The sequence below is a fragment of the Festucalex cinctus genome, chromosome 18 (assembly GCF_051991245.1).
Source record: "Festucalex cinctus isolate MCC-2025b chromosome 18, RoL_Fcin_1.0, whole genome shotgun sequence".
NCBI lineage: Eukaryota > Metazoa > Chordata > Actinopteri > Syngnathiformes > Syngnathidae > Festucalex > Festucalex cinctus.
Genome location: NC_135428.1, coordinates 11,986,906 through 12,010,988, shown reverse-complemented (window position 1 = coordinate 12,010,988; position 24,083 = coordinate 11,986,906). Strand labels below are relative to the sequence as shown.

The 24,083-nt window shown below is 42.7% G+C and overlaps 1 protein-coding gene across 1 annotated transcript in view; it reads left to right on the top strand.

Annotated features, from left to right (window-relative positions):
• Nucleotides 1–11,454: 11,454 nt before the first annotated feature.
• dchs1b (dachsous cadherin-related 1b) overlaps nucleotides 11,455–24,083 on the top strand; it is a 48,160-nt gene continuing 35,531 nt past the window's right edge. The window contains exons 1-4 of the mRNA XM_077504473.1: nucleotides 11,455–11,816; nucleotides 18,913–19,735; nucleotides 19,837–20,034; nucleotides 20,271–21,044. Of these exons, the coding sequence (XP_077360599.1) occupies nucleotides 18,926–19,735; nucleotides 19,837–20,034; nucleotides 20,271–21,044 (1,782 nt within the window). The 5' untranslated portion in view covers nucleotides 11,455–11,816; nucleotides 18,913–18,925. The remainder of the gene's footprint in view (nucleotides 11,817–18,912; nucleotides 19,736–19,836; nucleotides 20,035–20,270; nucleotides 21,045–24,083) is intronic.

Here is a 24,083-nt window from a genome sequence, read left to right as displayed (position 1 = left end):
TTGGTGGAAAAATGTTCACACAGCTTTTTGCGGCCCACTGAAGTGTAATTGGAGAAATATGTCCCACGCGCACACGCGTGCGGGGGTTCAGAGTTGAAACGAAGACACGCGCATGAATGGAAAAAACACAAACATGTGGTTTAGTCCATGTGGCCAAATATGTGACACAACAAAAATTAGTGTCCTACAACTCCATTGAATGTGAGCTGATGAAATAATAGTAGTATGTAAACGACTGTCACATGAAGTACTGGATGACGGGTTTCAAACATTGAGTTGAAACACTAAACCTGACATCTTATTTTGAAGGCCCCTAACCTTTGTTTAGATCCCCAAGCTTGAAACCCAAATTTGAAACTCTAAACCGTGTTTGAAACCCAAACTTTGGTTTGAAATCCTTTCTTAGGTTTAAACTACGAAATTGAAAGCGTCATTTGCCACCCTACCCTAGTTTTATTAACGTGATGAGAAACGCTTACCTTTGAAACCCAGTTTTGAAACCCTAATGTTTGTTTGGAGCCCCAAATCAGGCTTGAAACCATAAATTGAAACCCTGCCCTTTGTTTAAAACCATTTTTTGAAACCCAAACCTTATCTGAACTCTAAACATCTCTTAGAGTCCTATTTTGAAACATTAACCTTTGTTTGAAACTCTAAACAAGACTTGAAACCCTAATTTGAAACCCTAACCTGCTTTGAAATTCTCATTTGAAACACTGCCTTTGATTTAGAACTGCATTTTCAAACCCTAACATATCTTGAGATCTTATTTTGAAACCCTAGTCTATATCCCTGCATCCTATTTCGAAACCCTAACCTTGTTTTAAAACTCTAACTCAAGCATGAAACCTTATTCTGGAAGCCAAAGCTTTGTTTGGAACTGCAAAGCAGACTTGAAACCCTAATTTGAAGACCTAATTCTAATTTGTAACCACTTGTTTGAAACTCTAGCCATGTCTTGAACCCTTAACTGCAAGCCAGTTGCAACAATTCACACTGCATATATTGTTTAGTAAGCATGAACGTTAAATTTATATATTGTACTTGGAGACATAAAAATGATAGCAGCATATCGAGCTCAACTTGATCCTGTCTTTTTTTGTTCTTTTGACAGGCGAGTGGATCAAGATCAGACGCAAATAGGCGGCGGCTCCGGCGCGTCTCGTCGTCTTATCGCAGACTTAACCTTGTTGAACGCGTTTACTCTGCCGGCCGCACGCGCACGGCATCACATGCTCGAGGGCGTGCGCAGGTCAGAGGCTGTTGTCGCCGTACTCCCACGTTTGTGGCCTCCGCCAGGAAAGTCAAGTTCCGACAAACGGGATACATCACTTTTGATTATTGGGTTAATTGTTGAAGCACAAAAATGCTATTTTATCATCACAGCTTTTCACTTGTCAGATTGCAGGATTACACAAAAGAAAAAGTGACACCCTCCAAAAACAAAACAAACAAAAAAACAACAACAACAACATCAACACGCTTTTTTTCTTTGTATTAATTACAAAATACTTATTGGAAACATTGAAAGACAACATTGAGAACCACTATGTAACGTAACAGTAAAATGGTAAACACATTACATAGCACGTTTATCTCCACTATGTGGTGCTCAAAGTGATTTACAATGCACATTACCGCCCCCTGCAGGAATGGAGTTCAACTACAACAGCGTATGAATCAAGTTTTACAAGATTATTCTTTTTCGCTCTGTATTAAAAATAAAATATATATTAGGAAGAAAGAAAAAACATGAGAAATACTTATTATACACATTAGCGCCACCTATAGGACTGGAATACAACTAAACTCAAAATTACGAGAACTGTCATTGTTTCATTAGACTTCTTGCTCTATATTAAATGCAAATGATATTGGAAAGAAAGCATGGAAATCAATCCCCTTCACTGGGTTAAGAAATAATTTGTTGTGCTTATGAGCACGGGACTGGAGAGAAAAACGCTTTGTGATGCACTACTGCCCCCTACAGGAATGGAGTATGACTATTTCAAGCTTCTGATTGGCACTACCGATGGTTGTTCGGGCTCGTGGCGCAACCTGTTGCTCTGGCATCCACTTCACAAGCCATACGCATGGCGGGAAAACCTTGAAAAACATTCTTGTGATCATATTTAACAAGAGAACTGCTTTGGTTCGCGTGTGGTTGTCTCAAAAATTCCCTTCCAAGAAAAACAAAAGCGGGAGCCCGGCGGCCGCGGACAATCCCGATCCGGGAGCGATTGCAAACATTCCGCAGCTTCTGCCTTGGCTGCGGCCAAAGACAGCTGCAACGTTTACAAGGCCCGCTCGGCGCTCCGCCGTTGCAGCTGGACGGTGAACAGTGGAGAAGAAAAAAAAAAAAAAGTGTTTTAAGTACCATCAAGGATCTCTTTATGTGATTTATGCTCACTCACCGCCAAGGCGTGCTTCAAAGTCGCACAGTGTGGCCGTAAACAATAAAAGGCTGCAGACGGGCATTCCACGCAAACTAAAGCGCAACCGAAGAATTTCTTGTCACATCAGATGGACACAAGAAAGTGATTGATTTTCAGAGTGAGCTCAAAACCCAAATCTGGGCATGATGCAGTTTTGTCGGGATAAACCTGAAATGTCTGATCACATTCTCTTGTCCACAACACCAAAATATCTTTACGGGGGAAACGCTTGAGCTCCACGCTAAACAGGAAGCAGCTGATGCGGCCAACGTGACCGACCGCTTACCTCACCCCCCCACCTTGTACTGTACTTGACCTTCCAACCCTCGCCTTCTCGCCTCAAGACCGTGAAACCCGCAACACTTATGCATGTAAATAAGTGGTGTTGTTGCGTGTGTGTGCACATAATTCGGAAAACTAAAGACATGAAACAGGAAGTCAAAACCAAAAATTATGAAGTCCAAACTAAGAATCAGAGAATTGAAAAAAAAAAAAAAAAAAAAGGGCGTTTAAACCAAAAAACAGGAAGTCCTGCCCTGTAAACATGAAATTCCAACTTCCACCCAAGAAACTTGAAGTCCTAAAAAGTTCAAAACAAAGAGGCAGGAAGTCAAACTGTAAAACAAAAAATTCAAAATTTCCTTCTACCTAATGTGCTTGTGACCGAACCCTGACAAACATTCACCGCTCAGTGGGACGAGGTTGTAACCTATGTTTAAAATACTTCGGCCCAACTTCACTTCTGTTGGCAACGTCTTCCATTTGCGTGCAGCATAACAGCTAAATGCAGCTTTACCATATTTGCTTTGACGTCTGAGATCCATTAACTAACCCGAGTCTGCAGACCCCAGAGCCCTACTCGGCTTATATTCAATTAGCATTTCCTTAATGTATTCAGGAGCCAAACCAGTCAGTGATTTATAGACCAGCAGTAGAATTTTGAAATCTGTTTTACAGCTGACTGGGAGCCAGTGTAAAGTCTTTAGCACTGGAGTCATATGTTCTGATCTCTCTTTTTTTCAGCGTTCTGACTGAGCTGCAGCTGCTTGATGCTCTTTTGACGGAGTCCAGTCAAAAAAAAAAACGTTACAAAAGAGATAACCTCCTCCCGATCTCAGTGGAGCATGCAAGACTTCATTCTGCTAAAAGGCTATTTTAGTGGGTGATTTGATGTGACTGCTGAAAATCAGGTCCAAAACTATCAACACAACAAAGTTTCAGACTTGGACTTAGAACAGGAACTTCAAACCCCCCAAAAATTGATATCAATGGTGTGTGAGTGTATGTGTGAGAGCGTGCCGTACTGCTTTTGGATGTCATTAAGGAGCCCATATAAGTAAAGTAGCAGGCTCACAGGCCCGTCATTAATCTGTCATTGGTTCTAAATGTGGACTGGCAGTAACGAGCGTGTGTATGTGTGCGCGTGTCTCATTAATGTCCCAAAGTTACATCTGGCTTCTAAATGTGAGGCCGTGAGCCGAGGTGGCACTTTCCCACGATGCCTTTCTACGGAGCAGGAAGCAGGTGGGAGGGAAGCACTGGACGGACACGCACACACCAAGTGAGGAAGCTCCCGTGGCAGCGGGCGCACAAGGTGACCATTGGATGGGCCTATACAGGAAGTTCTCCACTGGGCCCACTTCCTGTTTGGTTGGACTTGCTCTCGTCACAGTTTGAACCCACTGCTCAGTGTGCTATTTTTCATCTTTGGAAATGTACAACACCAGTTAGCTTGATAGCAAGATTTCAATTTTTGTTGATTTTTTATTTATTTTTTAAACGCGTCGTGACCTTTCAAACACGTGACGACAAGATGGATGCAGAAGGAAGTGCGCCGATGATCTTGTCGACTTCTACGTGAGAACCCTGAATGGATTTTTGACCCGGAAGCCGCTCAGAGGAATTCCCGTGTCTCCTGCTCGGATGCACAAAATTTGCATCTTCCTGTTTTCGTGCAAATCCCTGCTCGATAAGAACGACACCGGCAGCCAGCGGACAATTTATTAGGTACACCATCCATCAGTGGTGACTGAGTGCAAGCTAGCAACCAATGTTAGCAAACTTAGCTTCCAATTGTTTAAAGGCCCATTCTGCCGGTTTCACTCAGGAAAATCCACTTTTTAAATACAGGATTTAAACAAACTTTACAGATCTGGGCTTCTCTTAACGTGTGGTGGTGATTTTGTCCTAAACCCCCACCCCCCCAGCCTGTATTTTGCCATTTTGTGTTTGTTTTGTAAACAGCGGGACGTTTCTGTGGAAAGACAGCGTTAACACCCCTCCAGCCAATCACAGAGCGGAGGGGTGACATGTCGCAAACGGGGCCGGGCGAATTTGACTGGGCCTGTAAGTACGATGAGATGTAAAACTTGTAATTCTAGCCAACAATGAGTGAACTTTGACCTTTATTCATATAGAATGAATCAAAAGGCTTGCTTGGGCTACTAGAATGTTTTGCCTCATCTTGGTCCTATCGATTGCACTTACGACTTTAAAGCTACAGTGTGTAGAATTTAGTGCCATCTAGTGGTGAAATAATAGAATACAACACTTTTGACGCACTGGGTCCGACACGATCTGCAACTACCACCAGAGGCGAATTATGTCCGTGAATTCTTCTCCTTTGGTTGTTCGTAGCAGAAAGATGGAGGCAAAACATGTCAGCCTCCTGAAAGGCGCAGCGTGACCTATGTAATATTCATGATTACTAGACTTTATTACATAAAAAATAATGTACATTTGATATAAGACATTTTTTCACTTATTGAAATAGTGTTTTAAAAATGAATGATTAGTTCACCACTAGATTGAGCTAAATAATACACACTTTAAATACATTTTTAAATTCTGATAATACATTTGTGAGTCGCCTACACCAGAACCCCACCAATAGCGGGGGGTCCACCATATTTGTTTCTATGGGGTGTGTACAGTTTTGTTGCGGCTCAACAATCTTGCGAACAATCTGCTTTTGGCGATGATGTCACCGCAGTTCAGAATGAAAAACGGAGCGGTGGGCAACAATGCCGTCTTTTCCTGCTCCGCCGTCCTCACACTAAATCCCGCACGGGATGAAAAGCGCCGGCAGGAAGCCGGCGACAGGAAGCGCCACGCCGCTGGCGCCCCGACAAAAGTCAGCCACAACCAAGCGTTCACTCGTCTTGTGCTCCCTTGCTATTTTTTTTTTTTTTTTGGAAATGACATCTGCAAAAGTGCTTGCAGTTTATCGGCTAAAAGCCACACACTCTGAAAGTCGGACGAAAATGCTTCGAGCACACCAAACACACCCAGTGAACATACACGATGGATTGGTCGCTGGTTAATCACATGTGGCGCACATTGACAACTGATGGACTGGTCGCCAGTCAGTCGACGGCATGATGCAGACGTGCTCGACTGACACATCAGCGTGCTGTTTTTTCTCGCTGGGAAAGGGAAACTTTGATTGAGCGACCATTCCTTCCTGTCTTGGCGGTGTCCCATCCTGCCGTACAGGAAAGGTGTGTCGGTGCGCCAATGTGTCATCTGTGTGTTGACGAGGAACAGTGGGGAAAAGTTTGTGCCTCGCAGGCTCAAGTTCTGGGTTCCGACTTACCTCAGTCTCAAATGTCCCCGCCGATTGACTGGCGACCAGTCCGTTATTTGTCTCTTTACTGGCAACCTGTAAATTGCTTTTTCTGACTTTTTGGTGACCAATCTGCAACAAATTTTTCAACGGTTCTTCAAACGACGTTTGAAAATTCAACTTCTGAAGGCAGCTTGACAAAGCAACATGAAATTTGGTAGCTGTCTATCATGAACAGGCCCACAAAAAAGTCTCAAGAAGTAATTCCAAAAAATAACAGGAAGCCCGCCATTTTGGTTTGAAAGCAATATTTTAGGCAAATTTTTCAACGGTTCTTCAGACGACGTTTGAAAATTCAACCCCTGAAGCCAGCTTGACTAAGTAACATGAAATTTGGTAGATATGTCTATCATGAACAGGCCCACAAAAAGTCTCAAAAAGTAATTCCCAAAAACCACAAGAAACCCACCATTTTGATTTGAAAGCAATATTTTAGGCTAATTTGTCAGTGGTTCCTCAAAACGACGTTTGAAAATTCAACCCCTGAAGCCAGCTTGACTAGGCAACATGAAATTTGGTAGATGTGTCTATCCTGAGTAGACCCACAAAAAAGTCTCAGAAGCTATGCCAAAAATACAGTAAGTCTGCCATTTTGGTATGAACCACTATGAAGCGTCAAACCACAACAAACCCCTGAGGATTTTATTGGATTACTACCTCTGTTTACACCTTCCGTCCATTTTTTATTTTTTATTTTTTTTTAACGTTTCAATTCCCCTGACCGGCATGCGGCGTGTCGGTCGTCACATTCTCGGGAACATCTTTTGCTGTCTGCCGGCGTTTGAAAAATGCAGTAGTCAGCGTTGTGCGTGTGACCAGATCATCAAGAACGCGGCCAAGATTCTTCACACAAGTGGTGGATCTTCACAGAGATTCCAACTTTTTTTTTTTTTTTTTTTAACCACCCATCTTTCACAGCTCGCAAATTCCTGCTCTGATTAGTTTTCCCATGATGGACGAACTCGCAGTTCGGAAAAGACGTTTCCAGGAACGGACGACCAAAGACCGCACCCGCCCCACAGGCGATACGTCGGCGCGTGTGTACGCCGTGATATTTTATGATGGGACATACTTGTGTGTCTCGCCGTGGGGGAGCTGCCACCGCCGCCGTCACCGCCGAACATATCGGGCCTTCGCCATCTGCTGCTGCTTAGCGTCGTGTATAATAATTGCGCGGCTGTGGCAAGTGTCCACGCAAACACATGCGACGCATTTGCACACAGGGACACACACTGCACGGGACGGAAGATTTATTTGTTTGCTTGTTTGTTTATCGTCCATTCTCATAGCTGCGGAATGATGCTAAAAAAAATTGTGCAACTTGTAAAAGTGAGCATGTGTGCAAAGTATTTACAGCAAACCTCCGTTTATCATGCCGGTTATGTTCCAAGGCCACTTGCAAGACTTGAATACACAGAGATCTTTTTAGAATAAAAACTCTTGATCACCAATGGCTACCACGTAGCTCTGAAGCCCAATTCATACTGACTGGGGAACGGCTGCGGTGCGTTTTCCGTACAGCGGTCATACGGACGGCGCAAGGATAGAACGCATTCAAGTCTACGTGTCAATTCACTTCGGCTTCGGTGTGGTGCGGAAGCTTTCCGCAAGCGTTCTATTTCTTCCGGACGCCGCATGCGGATTTTCATGAATCTGAAGAAATTACACGAGCCGGACAGGAAATCGAGCGTCTCGCACTAAGGTAAATCCGGTATATTTCAGAATTAAACCGTTGGCGAACTCGTTTTTTGGGGAGCGAAGCTAGCTAGCTGCATAGCATGACATCAGTCGGACATTTAAGACAAAAAATGAGCTCAGAATAAATTAAACACGACAAAATGACACTATTTAAACACAAAACGAATTTACCCATGGAGAACAGCCATGGTAGAAGTCCCAGAAATAATCGATATCGATGTGACAACAGGCAAGCGTGGCTATTGTTTACAAATAGGACTCTATATACACGGTTGTTATTGGGTGAACTCAACTCGCCAGCGTGAACCCCACGTGATCTCGTGGTCTGTCGGGAGTAGATTTCCGGACACGCAACGCACGCGGTGTGAATTGCAGTCCTTGCGGCGTCCGTACTGCCACCGTAGTGTGAATTGGGCTTGACGCTCATGTTGAGTGGTTTAATTTGTTGTCAAAATTGTAAATTGATTAATGGACCGCTCTCTTTGAGTAGAATGGAGGAAAATAATCCAATAGCACTACATCAGCCCCATAAGGCGCAGGCCCCCTGGGCATCTGCCCTGTATGCCAGATGGCCAGTCCAGCCTTGGTTTTACCTTCCCACAGATTTAAAACGTCTTAAAGCACACTTTTCCAAGCATTTCTTCACATTACTTCTCACTCACTCGCTACCAAGAAACGGTAGACTATCATACAACATCACTTTGAAGGAACAAAGAGATAACTCACTCGAACAGTTCTCCAAATAAGATGCGAGGTGTTCTTGTTTCTTGCTGTTTGTCACTTCCAGTTGAAGTTAACTGCAAAACAGAAGAGAATCAACAAAGTGTCCCATCAAGCCATATCATTTTGTCAAAAAAAAGTTTCACTAGCCTTAATGCTAACATATAATATGAAACATCACTGACAGGCTAACATAAATTAACATAGCTGTTATGCTAAACCATCAGACAACTGCTACTTTAACAAACATGGAGCAACAAGCTCATTGAGCTACTGGAGCTTAGTTGGGGACATTCTCTGCCTCTTCTTCTTGCTCTTAGTTGGTTTTACTGCAGTGGTTGTCTTAATTGGTCAGAGTATGTTTGCGACATTGCAATCACAAACTTGAAGGTATTTAGTTGACATTTGATGTGACAGGCCACCAAAATGTAGCACAGAATTGTGAGTTGGAGCAAAAAGGACTTTGTTTTCTAAAATTGAAGCGAACGAAAATCTTTGTATTCAGCAGCCTCGAAACACAATCGGGTAGAATCATTTGCCATCAGAGTCCAACTGTGTTTAAGTGAGTCTCACTAGTAGGAAGTAGGAATTAGGAAGTAGGTAGTAAGTGTATCTGCTGCAACAGCATCTTTAAAAAAGTAAACTGAGGAACTTATCAGACTGCTCAGGGATAAAATTGGCTTAGATTAGAAAAAAAATATCCCGAGTTTGTTTTGTACGGCTCAATCTATCATCATCAAGTCGAGCACACCTGCAAGACATGGTCATCTGCTGACGTGACAGAGTGAACAGAAGCTGCCCAGAGGTCAGAGGTCACAAATCTGCTCCTCAATCATGCTGCATCGCTTCTGGTCCAGCTCAGTGCTGCCCACATCTTGTGGTAAGACATGGTACTACACCAAAGATCTGCGAAACATAAAAGTGAGTGATCACTGAAAAAATAAAAATAAATAAATGATAATAATAATACGAGGGGCTCACTGGATGTAAAAATGGTGGACATACCACATAAAAGGGACTTTGTCTTATTATCAACCTTGAATGTGGTAAATGTAATGTATTTACTATTCATATCTCGAGTTGTTTGCCACTGTGTAACACATTTGTGTCACGTGGCTCTTCTATTTACAGCTGCTGCAGCTGTGTGCAATCCTCACACTCAGCAAAAAAGTGCGGCGGTGGCGGCGGTGCAGTCCTGTGAGGAAGTGTGCAGTGTGTAGGGGCCAAAAGCTTTGATTGAAATGTGCAGTTGAAGAACGTGACGGGAAGTCTCCTTGTGGAGTTGGCTTATTAGAATTTGTGTTTTATGGCCCGTCATCAAACTTGACCGCCACGCTCTACCCAAACCCAAAAAAATCTAATTTAACCTCACACATATGTCTATGATAGGAGCTTCAAAGTTGAGAGCAAAAGGACAAAATCGGTAGGAGGCGTTCAAGGACCTCTGGAAAATTAGCGATAATGGTTGCTTCAGAACAAAATGGCTGATAAGTGTCTTTTCGAGCATAAATTCGGAGACTTTTTGTGTAGGTCTACTCATGATAAACATGCTTACCAATTTTCATGTTATGTCAAAAAGCTTTTAAGGGGCTGAATTTTCAAAAATTGTTCCAAACTGCCCCTGGAAAACAATCCAAAATTTCATGTCCAGCCAAAATGGCGGCCATCCTGTGAATTTTCAGTTGTAGCTTCTTGAGACTTTTTGGTAGGTCTACTCGTAATAGAGATGTCTACCAAACTTCATGTTGCTAACTGAAACTGGCTTTGGGGGATTAATTTTCAAAAAAAACCTTTGCGTTTTCTTGCGAGTCCTCACACTTGACTGCAATGCTCCAATGAAAACTCACTGAAATTCGTCCTGATTTCACCCCCCCCGTCCTTGGATGTTTTTCTGGGTAAGGCAGGTGCTGGCTGGGTGACCTCAATACTGAGGTGATGGATGACTCGCATCCTGCATCCCACTGTTGTTGGCCTAATTAATGTTTCTCCCTCTTTAGCTAACGGATGCTCCCATAAGTAAATTTCCAAAAGTGAATGATTAAATTAGATACAACCTATCACTGTACGTGCCAGCATTTGTAGTTTACGACATTCCATATAATGATGATGATGATTTTTGCATTCGCCCTATCAAGCAACTTGAGGCCATTTAAAATATTAAAGAAACTGAAAAATACTAGATTTTTTTCGGACTGTGAAAGAAAAAAAAAACTAACATAAGCACAAACAACATAGGATTGAAAATTAAAAAAAAGATATTAAAACAAAATGAATACCCGGTGAAAATTCAAAAAAATGTTACTAATAATAGATACTAGGTGAAATGTAAAATATTTGAAAAAAATAAAAATCTTCAGTACTAAACTAAAAATTAATAAAACGAAAAACAAATGGGTGGAAATGAGATTACAAAACACAAAAACATTACAAAAAATACATTGGAACATTTAAATACACTAGATGAAAAAAAAAATGGAAAAAAAATACATTTGATAAAAATACACCTCAAAATATAATCTAATATATAATCTTAGGTAAAAAAAAAAAAAATTAAAAAAATGGAAAAATAGATTAAAACACCCATTATGAGTAAAAAATAAATGATAATTCCCCCAAAAATAAAATATAAGAAAAGTTGCATAAACTGGATGAAAAAAACCGAAACGTTCGGACCCCACCCCACAAAATGTTCGATATGAAGCACCAGAAAGCAGCAAATGGTGTCAAATTAGACTGCATGCTTTGTAACCTTTGTGAAATTGTGTCGTTTTCTTATTGCAGCACTGCCTGCTGCTCATCAGCATCCTTTTGTCTCGCGCACGTTTTACTTCCACCGCGGGGAGCTGGGGGGCACCAAAATCCCTCCAACCTCCCTCCCTGCCTCTTTTCCTTCCTTCCCTCAACCGCGTCCCCCCACATTTTGTGCCGGCTACCCACATGCAAAAGTGGGGGAGAGAAGGCGGGAGGAAAGGAGGGAGGAAGGCAGGGGCGTGGGCCTTCTGCTGGAGGAGGAGGATGACTAGTGGGAGTGGGTTCCGCCCGCCAGTCCACCAGTCGGTCGGGGTACGTGCCTCACTCTGCTCCAGTGTGGATGCTGGAACGGCAAGAAGACGGATTCAAAGAACAAAAACCGAAACGATTCGGCGAGAAGAAGCAGACGTCAGTGCCGCTCACCTGACGCGGACACGCGCACGCAAGGCAGGAACGACTCTTATGAAATTGGCCTATTTTTCCTCCCCATGTGGATTTTGTGAATGCGTTCTTTTCCTGCATCGCGATCGGCTTTACATCGGGGACACCCAGCCAGAGGCGCGCGCGTGCATGTCACTATAATCAATGTAAGTAGCACACACGCGTACAATGCATGCACATGCGTTCAAATGATGCGCCTGTTTAGCACAATGCACACCTTGCATGTGCCGGCAGCAGACAATGTGATTTTTTATTTTTTATTTTTTTGGCACACTTCACTGTCTCCTCAGCAATGGGGTGGTACCAATAAAAAGGTTCCGTTTTGCTTGCCCTTGGCTTTTACGCAGGACCTGGAAAAGGTCCAATGTGTTACAAGTCCGAAAAATTAATTGATACTCCCGTATGAGTTATATTGGACCTCCTCCAGTACATTTGACGAAGGACAAATGATGGACACAAGTTTTGGGACTCTAAGAAGAAATGGGCAATAAAAATAGATGGTCAAAAGTATTGGGATGACTACAGGAATAAATGCAAAGCATATGGATCAGATGAACAAAAGTATCAGGACACTAGTGGGAAAAGTATACAGTCAAATTGAAGGAAGTGGGGAAACAATCATAACAGGACACCTATAGGCTATATGTACAAAAGTATTTGGACACCACCGGGAAGCGGAAAAAAAGTATGCGACAAGATGGACAATAGTACGCGAAAAGTGATATGAGCAAAAGTATTGGGACACTTACACGAAGCGTAAGCCTACAAGATGTGGAAAGTTTTGACAAACTGAAGAAACGTATTGCAACATTAATGTGGACTACAATACTAAGAGTAGGGATAGGCGAGTACCGATACCAGGTATCGGTATCGGGGCGATACCAGCGTTTTTTTCAAGTACTCGAGTACTCGTGACGCAGACAAGTACAAGCGACCGATGGCAAAGGGGGAAGACGTTAAGTGAGTCCTCCTTGCCTGTAACTGGTGCTAGCTTGCAGCAGTTTTTACTCAAAACTTCACAGATTTGGAAATACTTCAAAATTGTGAATCTTAAACTAAAAGAGCATTTTTGTGTTTTATTTTGAGCGTTAAGACTATTGAAGAGTGACTGTGCTGTTTATTTTGGCCAAATTAAAGGAAATGTATTTGTTTAAAAATATATTTTAGTGCTTTTTTTTCATTTGTCAAAATGTACTACTGATATCGGCAGTTGGTATCGGTATCGGTGAGTACTGAGGGTCTGAGTATCGGTATCGGTCTGAAAAAAAGTGGTATCGAAAAAAATTCTAAAGATATAGACAAAAGTATTGGGACACCGCGGAAAAGTATCTGGAACCTTCCAGGAAGTAAAAAAAAACCTGTCAAAAGTATTGGGACGCCTAAAAAAAACTGGACACTGGGGATGGACAAAAAGTGTGTGAGGCTATAATGCATGAAGTAAATAAAATCTCAAAGCGTTTGATGCTCTTTCACACCGCACTCATCCCTGCACGCCTTTTACGGACCTTCCTTTGCACAAGGTGAGACACATGCAATTGATTTCTTAGTGTGTCCAAGACTGGAGTGGCACAAATAATCAGCCCTGGCATTTTGACCACCACAATGGCAACAACATAGCTCTACCATTCATGTTTATTGGTTTAGTTTGCTCTCTATATTGTTAATGGATTACTTAGCTGCTCCTTCTAAATTGTGGGTCGGTCTCTTGGGGTAAAATGGAGGAAAATAATAATTGAATAGCACCACGTCGGCCGCAATAGACATCGGCCCACCGGGCATCTGTCCTATATGCCAGATGGCCAGTCCAGCTAACACTTTTGTCCATACATTGTCCCAACTTGACTTCGCTCAAATGACTTCAAATGCCATCAATCCTATGTGTACCTTTAAGGGGCGTGACCCAGCGAGTGACATCAGGGGCTGGAATCTGATTGGCTGATTAGTCCGCGTGTGAGTGTTTAGGCGTGAGTTGTGGCCTACAGCAGCTCCTTGCCGCATTCTCGTTTGGTTACTCGGCCAACCTGAAGCTCGCTCGCTTGTCACTGAAATTTGTCCTCCATTTGATTTGTGCGGCGCTCAGCACTCCTTGACAGCATTAGCCGCTTTTAATAATGTCCCCAACTGATTTAAAGACAGAGCGACGTGGCGCTCAAGTGTTGGTGTGGAGCTTATCAGCAAAGTCAACACTGAGCTGTTTGCGCACAGCCTCATCTTTGTGTGTGTTTGTGTGAGCGTGTAAGCCCTCAATTGGTTTTATTTCTGGCGTGATGGGTTTGATTGTGTTTGTTTTTCTGGTAACAAAGAGTCAAATGGTGACGTTCCTCTTTTGCCCTTCAAAAGCAATCCAATTCAAATATTTAGTGGTGATTTCTATTAGGCAAATTGAGAATCTTGCTAAATTGCTAAAATGGTGGACAAATTCAGTCCTATGTAGTTGTCAGTCTTTTGTAAACGTTCTCAGCAATTATCTTCAAACGTATTTCACAAAGAAAACTCCAAATTCACTTTCCAAGACCACTTGTCATCACATTTGATACTCGCATTGTTTTGCCATCTCGCTGATTGTGATCTGATTTTTGTTTTTTCCTGCATTTTCTTTCTCGGGCCTGGGAAATCCTAGAAGGACAAATGTCGGAAAAGTGACTCAGCACATGTGCGCGCACACACGGCATCGTCCATCTATGTAAACACAACGGCAGCCAATTTAACATTTGAGATTCTCGTCCACGTCGTCCGTCCGCCCCAGCCAAACGATGGACGGCTAATCGATGAGAATTCCCTCAGGGGCGGCGCTTTTCATTACCGTCGCACCTGAGGGGGATGCGCCGTTGCCATGGCAGCTGTCGCTGGTCGCTATGGTCGCCAACGGACTCAACCGAGTCGTCCTTTGTCACGCCGGTGGAGAAAAGCAGAAATGTGTCTCAGGAGGACATTTGTTGTGTTTCAGCATTAGAAAAAGTACTACAAATTGATTGAAAATATAGAGAAACAAATTCATGAATTATAAAAATGTTAAAATTAGGGGTGTCAGGCGATTACATTTTTTAATTGTAATTAATCACATGACTTCAATAGTTAACTCACGATTAATCGCAAATTTTATCTGTTCTAAATGTACAATAAAATGTTTCCCCCTAAGTTTTCATACTCTTAACATAAAAGTGAAAAAAGTTAAATTAATAATAATACTAATAATAATAATAATAATAATAATACAATAAAATGTACAATAAAATATTTTTCCCCCTAAGTTTTCATACTCCTGTTAACATAAAAGTGAAAAAAGTTAAACTAATAGAAATATGGCTGCGTCTTTTAGTTATTGATACAGTAATAATTCATAATTTCTAAAAATTAGTTAAAATTAAAAAGATGTACTGTACTGTAAAAAACGTGGGACGTTGATTTGTGTTGAGTTCATTTCTCTGCCACTAGATGGCATAATTGCATTTGTAAAATGGTGACAGCTCAGTGTATTTTTCTTTTCATATTAAGAGCCATCTAATCTTTCACATGAAGTAACTTGTGAAATTCTGCACATTTTTAAAATTGTGAAAAAAATGGACCCCGGTCTGCACAAATACACGCATTATTATTAAATGTATTACTGCTAAATTTTGATGTGGGCGTTTGCTGCTTTTCCCCCCGTAAAGACTTTCCAAGTAAGGATTAGTGACGTTAAAGGAACTTTAAATTAACGCACTAATTTTGACACCCCTAGTTCAAATGTATACTTATGCAAGTTAGAAACCCAAAAAATAATTTGACATGACTGCAGCGTGTACAAGGGGGAAAAAAACGGATGACTGCCCTCGGCTCGTATGTCGCCTCATGCGTTTTTCATGAAGGCTCAACTTGCGATCGCCGTTCCTCCAAAAGGGAGGCGGGCTGCGAGTGGACGCAGTAACACCATTTCCAGACGGCGGGTGGCTGTGGGGACGACAATATGGGAGCTATGATTTTCAAAGACACACAAAATGACAGACGGGACGGCGTCTTTGTTGCATCGGAGGATCGGTCACGAGAGATGGGCGAGTACTGATATTGGCCTGTTACCATTTGAAGGTATCAAGTACGTACAGAAACTGCCAATACCAGTCACTGATACTAATAGCGCCCTCTTGTGGATGGTCTGTTTTTGTGAAGTAAATGGCATGCGTGGCTAACAGAAGGTGACTGAAGTGAATTGCATTCATGTCAACCCTCTCAAATGCTCATTAAGATGCAATTTATGTCTTGTTTATATTTATGCGTTTGATTCCGTTATTAGGGTGGGAGTATATGTTCTTAATTGTTTTGAATTAGTAAACAAAATCCTGTATTTTTTTAGGGAGTTGCTTTATTTGCACTTTTGTTAATTTATTACAAAAGAATAAAACATTTTGAGTTATTTTATTTTTTTAAACCAGAAATAAACAAAACGTCTTTCTTTGAAATTATGTCTTTTTTTTCTTCTTTTTTTTTTTTATTGAAAATTTACGTATCAAAAGTACTAGTGGTATCGTCATCTGTGAGTATTCAAGAGTCGATTACTCATACTGGTATCGGTCTGAAAAAAAAGGTGGTATCAATTATCCCTATTGGTCATCTGCTAGCATGCTTGGTAACGGTTCTTCTTTTTGGTTGAGATTTGGACTTTTTTGAATTTTGAATAGATTGCGCACACACACACACAGCCGGTTATTAGTGTGTGCGTGTGTGACCTTGCAGGTTCAGAGGTCAACATTAACGTCTCACTGCATTTGGTCAAGCCAAGAGGCCTCCAAGGCAGACAGGGGAGCTTTTTTTTATTTAGTGCTCAATGCGCGTGTGCATGCGTGTGCACAATACTGAATTTGAACCACCCAGAACTCCTGCTTTGCAACCCATGTGGTACTTTACAACCCATCTGCTAATTTTCAACTCATCTGCTACTTTGTGGCTCCTTTCACTATGACGCTTGAACTCCTTCAGGTGTTACTTTTTTACACTTTCAAATTCCTTATTTAAACTTTTCCAATGAATACTTCTCAACCTCTTTTAACTTAACATTATTTATAGAGCACTTTAAAACAATCATCGCTGCAAACAAAATACTGTACATGCAGTCAAAAATCAGAGAACACCCTAAAATGCTAGTAGTACTTTTTATCTCGAGGGGCAGCCATTTTGCCACTTGCTGTCGACTGAAAATGACATCTCAGGCAACAACCAATCACGGCTCACCTGATTTCCTGATTTGGTCATGTGGTCACCTTATGAACTTGTGTTGCCATTTTCAGTCGACAGCAAGTGGCAAAATGTCCGACCCCTGAGACGAATCAAAATGTGTGGATTTTTCTGAGAGGAAAATCTTTTCTGCCAGACGAGCTTCTCTGTCGTCGACCTCGCCGGCCGACCGGTCACTCTAATACTTTCTGCAGAAACAGCCGCGCTCCTTTCGGCCAAACCAAACAAGTGGAAAAAAAAAAAGAAGAAAAATCATCAGGCTGCTTCTCGGCTAAGCTGTCACCATACGAAGAACACAAACATGAATTGCAAAATTCTGAACAATACGACACTTGGAGACTTCAGGCAAGTGACAAGAAGTTCAGTCGTGTCCGTGGCCTCCAGATGTGGAGAGCAGCAAGCGTAACGGAGGGGCCGCCGTCCGCGGGCCCCCTCCTCCCTGTGCCCCCCCCCCCCCCGCGTCCCGGGGGACCCATAGACGGATTATTAATGGAGCCTCCTCAGGGGGCTGGTAAATCTAGCACATGTGGTCACGGTCAGAGAGAAGTCCAGCGCTGGTGTTGCCTAGTAAATCACCTTTTCTATTTGTTCGCAATATATCTCAAGTAGCATGTAAAAAAAAAAAAAAAAAAAGTTATTTGGGCTCAATAACAAAATTCAGAATACTACAAAAATCACCCAAGGAAGGCTTCTTTTCGTTTAGGCAAACAACAGCTAAACAAAAAACTGCAAACGTGTTGCCACATGATTCAAACATTTGAGTGGTTTTTGTGATGTCGTATGTTCAAATATAGACCGAAAACTGAAGCATCCCGCTAACATGTTAGTAGTACATGGTTCCAATGTTGAGCTGTTTTAAAATGTTGAATTTACAAGGACAGGTAGGCTGAAACTGAAAGAAGTTGAAGAAAAGAATACAAATAGCACCAAAGAAGTTGTATTGTTTTGTACATGAACCAGAGATATCAAAACACTAAATCTAAGATGTTAGCACATGGTTTTCAATACAATTGTCTTTGTGCCATTTAATTTTCAAACAATAGGCTGAAAGAAGTTGAAGAGATTGATACTGTAAGCAGCACACAAGAATTTCTTTTTTCGTAACCAAGCTAAGCTACACCTAAAAAACAAAAAAACAAAACAAACATGTCACCACATGATTCCAACATTGAATTGTTTTTGTGACGTTGACTTTCCAAACATAAGCCTAAAGAAGTTTGCAAATAACACCCAAGAAGTTCTTCTTTTTGTCGGGTGCTCATGTTTTTAACACGTTACAACATTGTCAAAACATTGAGCTGTCTTTCTAAAGTTACAATAAACTGAAAAGTCAGTTTTGTTTGTTCTTTTAAAAAAAAAACGGGATGCTAACCCTGAGATAGCCGTTAGCTCGTTAGCCTTGGCTGGATGCGCGGCAGATGTGCAGGACATTCCTGGCGCTCAGCATCCAAATTTTATGTGCGCCACGGGAGCCGTCACCCGGCACCTTTGGCCGACAGACGGCTAACGCTAGCTCAGTGAGTTTCCGTCATGGCGGGATGTTTTGATTGGAAGGATTTCCCGCCGATTGGCGCCGACCCGTGACGACGTGTAGCGTGACAGCATGTGTCCGTCTGTCATGCGTTTCTATTTATGTAACACCGTAGCGTGAGGATGGAGGTCACGCGTGCCCCGTCGTCTCCCTCCGGACACTCACTCCCGATTTGATCACCCGACATATATTCCCTCTTCGTAAATTGCCAACTTGAAAGTGGAATATTCTGCTTCTGAGCCCGTGGTTCAATTTCGTATTCAAGTCAAGTCCAGCACTGTGAACCTATAGACCTGCTATGGACTGGTCGCCAGTCAGTTGAGTTTTGGCCAAGTTTGAGTTTCTTTCTGTCACATGTTCTGTGAATGTAGAGACAAACAATTGACTGGTTGATAGCCAATCACGGGGCACCTGTAGACAAGCAATAGACTAACCAGTTAATCACCAGGTACATAATAGCCAAATGGGTTGTTGAAGTTTCTAATTTGTCTTTGTGTGTCCAGGTGTAGCTGAGCCATGTCTTTGAGAAGCGAAGGGTGGCAACGGCGACCCTGCGGCCCGTCTTTCCGCTCTTTTCTTTGGCGACCGCTCATCTGCTTACTCGTCCTGCTCCGATCCCCCGCCGCCGTCTTAGGGGCGCTGGAGCTGCAGCTGGACGAGGAGCAGCCGGCGGGCACCATCGTCGGAGACATCAGCGCCGGGTTGCCGCCCGGCGAGTCCGCCAGCCTCTACTTCATCTCGGACCACGAGGGAACGGGCGTGGGCAGCGACTTGAACATTGATGAGACCACCGGGATCATCACCACAGCACGCCGCCTGGACCGCGAGCAGAGAGACCACTACAGTTTCATCGCCGTCACCATGACTGGCGTCACCATCCAGGTGGCGATCACCGTCAATGACATCAACGACCACGCGCCGGAGTTCCCCAAAAACAAAGCTCATCTCAAGATCCCTGAGCACACTGCCGTGGGGACCCGCTTTTCCCTGGATCCGGCCGGTGATGCTGACAAGGACCAGTTCACCACACAAGGATATTCAATCCGGGAGGGAAATGTAGGTCAGGTGTTCCGTTTGGAGACCAAGAGGGCGGCGAATAAGGCACTGTATTTGGACCTGGTTGTCAGCGGACTGCTGGACCGGGAGAAACGCTCAACTTACACCCTGGTCCTAGAAGCCTTTGACGGGGGTTCGCCCAGGAGGGTGGGCTCCATGACTCTGGAGATAGCTGTGACAGACGTCAACGACCATGCGCCGGTCTTCAACCAGAGCCGATACCATGCCATCATCTCAGAGAGTCTCCCCCAAGGAAGCAGCATCCTACAGGTCAGTTAACTTGTGTCCCAAGTGTAAAATTGGGTCCGCATCAAGTCACCTCTGGTTCAGTTGCTTGATTCATACAAGTTTGTTTGTTTTTTTCTGCCCAGGTCTTCGCCACAGACCAGGATGAGGGGGACAACGGTCTAGTCCTCTACGAGATCAACCGGCGACAAAGCGATCCTGAGCGCTACTTCGTCATAGACCTCAAGTCCGGAGTTATCACGCTGAACAGACCGCTGGACTACGAGCTCAAAAGAGTGCACGAGCTGGTGGTCCAAGCCAGGGACAACGCCAGTCACCCGGAGGTAAAACACCAGTTACAGTCTACGGACTGGTCACGAAGCACCTAAACATCTGCAGTCAACTTTAGGACACATGTAGACAAACACTGGAGTGGTGGCCAGGTAGGGACACTCGTAGGCAAACAATGGACTGATCAACAGTCGAAATATGAACCCAGATCTTTTGACTGTAAGCCAGACTTCAAGAGTTAAGGTTTTTCCTGTAGACATTCGGATAAATGTTGTTTATCCTTCCCCAGGTGACCAACGCGTTTGTGACCATTCATGTGCGCGACTACAATGACAACCAGCCCACCATGACCATCATCTTCCTAAGCGAGGACGGCTCCCCGAGAATCTCGGAGGGCGCCCAGCCGGGTCAGTATGTGGCCCGCATCTCTGTCACCGACCCGGACTACGGCGAGTACGCCAACGTAAACGTATCGTTAGAGGGCGGCGACGGAAAGTTTGCTCTCACCACCAAGGACAGTATTATCTACCTGATCTACGTGGACCAAGTTCTAGACCGAGAGGAGCGCGACTCATACGACCTCCGGGTAATGGCTACCGATTCGGGTACGCCCCCCCTCAGGGCAGAGTCCTCGTTTACCATCCGAGTGACGGATGTCAACGACAACCCGCCTCTGTTTGATCAGCGGGCCTACAGACAGACCATCCCCGAGGTGGTCTACCCGGGATCTTTTGTCCTTCAAGTCACCGCCCGGGATAAGGACCAGGGTCCCAACGGAGAAATTCGCTACAGTCTCCTGAAGGGCAAGAACTCCCACTCCGACTGGTTTTCAGTGGACCCGGTGACGGGGATCATCACCACCGCCACCGCCCTGGATTTCGAGTCGGAGCCGTCGCCCAGCGTGACGGTGGTGGCGACGGACGGCGGGCGACCGCCGCTCTCGTCGACGGCTCGGGTGGACGTGGTGCTGCAGGACGCCAATGACAACGCACCCGTTTTCTCCAGGAGCTTCTACAACGCCACCATCGAGGAGAACGCCCCACCCGGCACTTGCTTCCTCCAGGTAAGACTTACACTCTCTTGCACAAAATCCTCCAGCCAAGCTCAAGTCAAGTCAAGTCAACTTTGTTTAAAGTAGTGCTCCTGGTTTCTGGTGATCCTGCTTATGATTACATAGAACTGCTTTGAAATTAGTTTAGAGTTGTAATTTTTCAATCCGAACACAATTAGTCAGTGCTAAGTGGGTATTTGGTGCTTGTTTGGTAGCTTGGACTGGTAGAAAGCCCGATATTTGAGTTATGGGTTTTTGGATTGTTAGCAACATCAGAGTCAAATCTGAATATTTTTCCCTGAATAAAGCCAGAGTCAAATCTGAATATTTTTTCCCTGAAACTTTTTTTTCTTGTGATATCCTTATTTTCTTTTCTTTTTTTTTTTCTAGCGAGATGTTTTTTCTCTGGAATTTTTATTTTCTAGAAAATGCCCCTAGAAAATGGTTTTGTTTTTTTTTTCTTCAAGTGACTTCCCCTAAAAAATCTTCAAAAATAATACTTTCCTCTTTAAAAAAAAATCTATAGATTTTTTTTTTTTTTTACTTAAACATACACATTTTTTTTCAAGACTTTGTTCCTCAAACAAATAATTTCTTAAAAAAAAAAAAAAAAACACCTTTCCTCTCTAAAATGTTCTCTCTTGAGTAATGTCACTTTTGTTTTTTTACTTACACGAAAAAGTTATTTTTCTCAACTTTTAGCGTTTTTGTCTGAAAAGATTTTGACTTTTCATGCCTGTTCTCAAAAAGTGCAACTTCTTTCTTAAAAAAAAAAATGTGCTGGGGTTAGGGCTAAAAAAAAAATATATATATATATATATATATATATATATATTTATTTATTTATTTTTAAATCTCTCTTTTTTTTATCTTTTGTCCTCTGAAAAATGACATTTTGCCTCCAAAATGAATGTTTTTTTTTTTTCTTGAAATCTTTGACTCATTGTGAGTGTGCTTCCGCTCGGGTTTCCTGCAGGTGCTCTGGCAACATCTCAGTCAGCCTTCCGTGCGCTTTTTTTCTATTGCCAGCCAACGAATCCAGTTGACGCCACCCCCATGCCCCCAACACACATTATGTGGAGGGACTTATTAGCAGTAAAGTCGCTGAAAGTGTTGCAGTGTTCGTGCTGCCGACAGGACACAAAGAAAGGCGTTATTTTTTTCTTTCCAAATCCCCACCACCCTCCCACCGCGCTTCCACCTTTCGGCTTCCTTCAAGTGTTACCCAGGCAGGGCAATTCATGTGTGTGCGTGTGCTGATATTTGTGTGTAAGCTTCTGACATCCTGAGAAGGTAGAGGTCGTGAGAATGGCAACGAAGCAGCTATTTTGCTGCTTAAGAGCTTTTCCTTGTTGCAAATAAAAGTGTAGAGTGCACGGTCGAGCCGGCAAGCGGACGTCGGCGAGCGTCGTCTGCCTGCAGCGACGATTTTGATAACTCATATATGCTTTGTTTTCCAAGATGGATGTGAAAATGTCTACATGCTGGTTGGCCAGTCAGGAAGAAGTCAATTATTCACTCCTTCCTGACTCCCTGATCAGTAAAATGACCCGATAACGATACCTGGTATCAGTACTCAACTATCCCTAGAAAAATCTAAAAAAAAAAAAAAATGTGCCTAAATAAAGCCTGAAAAAAACGCTCAGAAAAAAATTTAAATGATGTAATAAATAGAATAATTTGATTTGACTGGCTGGGAGGCTGAGAGAGCAACAGCTGCACTTTAGATGCGTTAGACGGGAAGACCGATCGGGTTTCACCACGTAATTGCCTTACAGCTGCCGACACCTTGAAAGCTCACACAATTACAGTCGGGCTGCACTATTAACAACTCATTGATAGTAACACTTGAAAAACAATACAACACAAGAAAGCAATGATAGAATAAAAAAAAAATTCTCTGCTCAAAGATATTTTTACAACTTTTTTTTTTATTTTTATTTTTTAACTTTTTCATAAGATATGAAAGACTACAAGTGTTTTTTTTTCCCTCACAAAAAAAGTTTTAATCCTCATGACATTTTGACCTTTTTCTTGTCAGATTCATTTTTTTCTTAAAAAAAAAGAAAACCTTTATTATTCCCCTAAAAAAAATCATCAGATTAAAAAAAAATATATTTTAAATTTTTAAATGCCTTTATGATTTTTTTTTAAGTATGCTGTTTTATGCAGAAAAATAGCACTTCCCTCCTATGAAATTCTCAAAAAATATTTTTGGCTCCCTCCAGAATGTTTTTTTTCTCATTTTTCTCAAATTAATATTGATAATTAAAAAACAAAATTCTATTTAAAAAAAAAAAAATCTAAAAACTGTTTTTCAAGAAAACTTTTTTCTTTGTCTGTACAAGCACAATATAATATATATATATATATATATATATATATATATGTATATATATATATATATATATATATATATAAGAATCGTCAGCAGTGTCGTTTATAACCCCAATCATATATCATATATCAGTTTATTTCCACTACAATCCTCATCACGAGAAAAGTGATGTTTGCTTAAATTTGCGACTGAGTCACTCGGATTCGGCGTCAGGCAGGTGGTCCGGGCGGGGGCCGACTTTCCCAGCGTATCACGTTCCGTCCTTGCGTGGAGAAGATCGGCGCGAGATCGGAAACGTTTGTGTTGTGCCGCGTCCACTCTGTGCGTGTGTGTGGAGTGCGCAAAATGCGCACGCATGTTTATTTATGTGTCAAGGGTCAGCAACAACGCAGCCAGGAGTTTTTTGTTTTCCCAAATGATTGTCCCGTTGAGTCACATGACCTCTTCTTTCCCGCCACCCGAATATGGCGTGCGGCGTCATTGTCCCGTCCGGGACGCCAAAGCACACAAACCCGGTCCCGACTGTGAGATCACAGATATGGCAGCAAGTGAAAAAGTCCTTCTTGAAATTTTGGAGGGGCTCTCGCACCCTCGCTGCTCTTGTAAAGTTGCAGCGGCGTCAGCCAAGTCAAAAGTCGCTGCAACATTTCGAACAGGGGAGTTTGAGCTGACCTCCGTTTTCCGATTGTTGAGACCTAACTCAACTCCTTGAA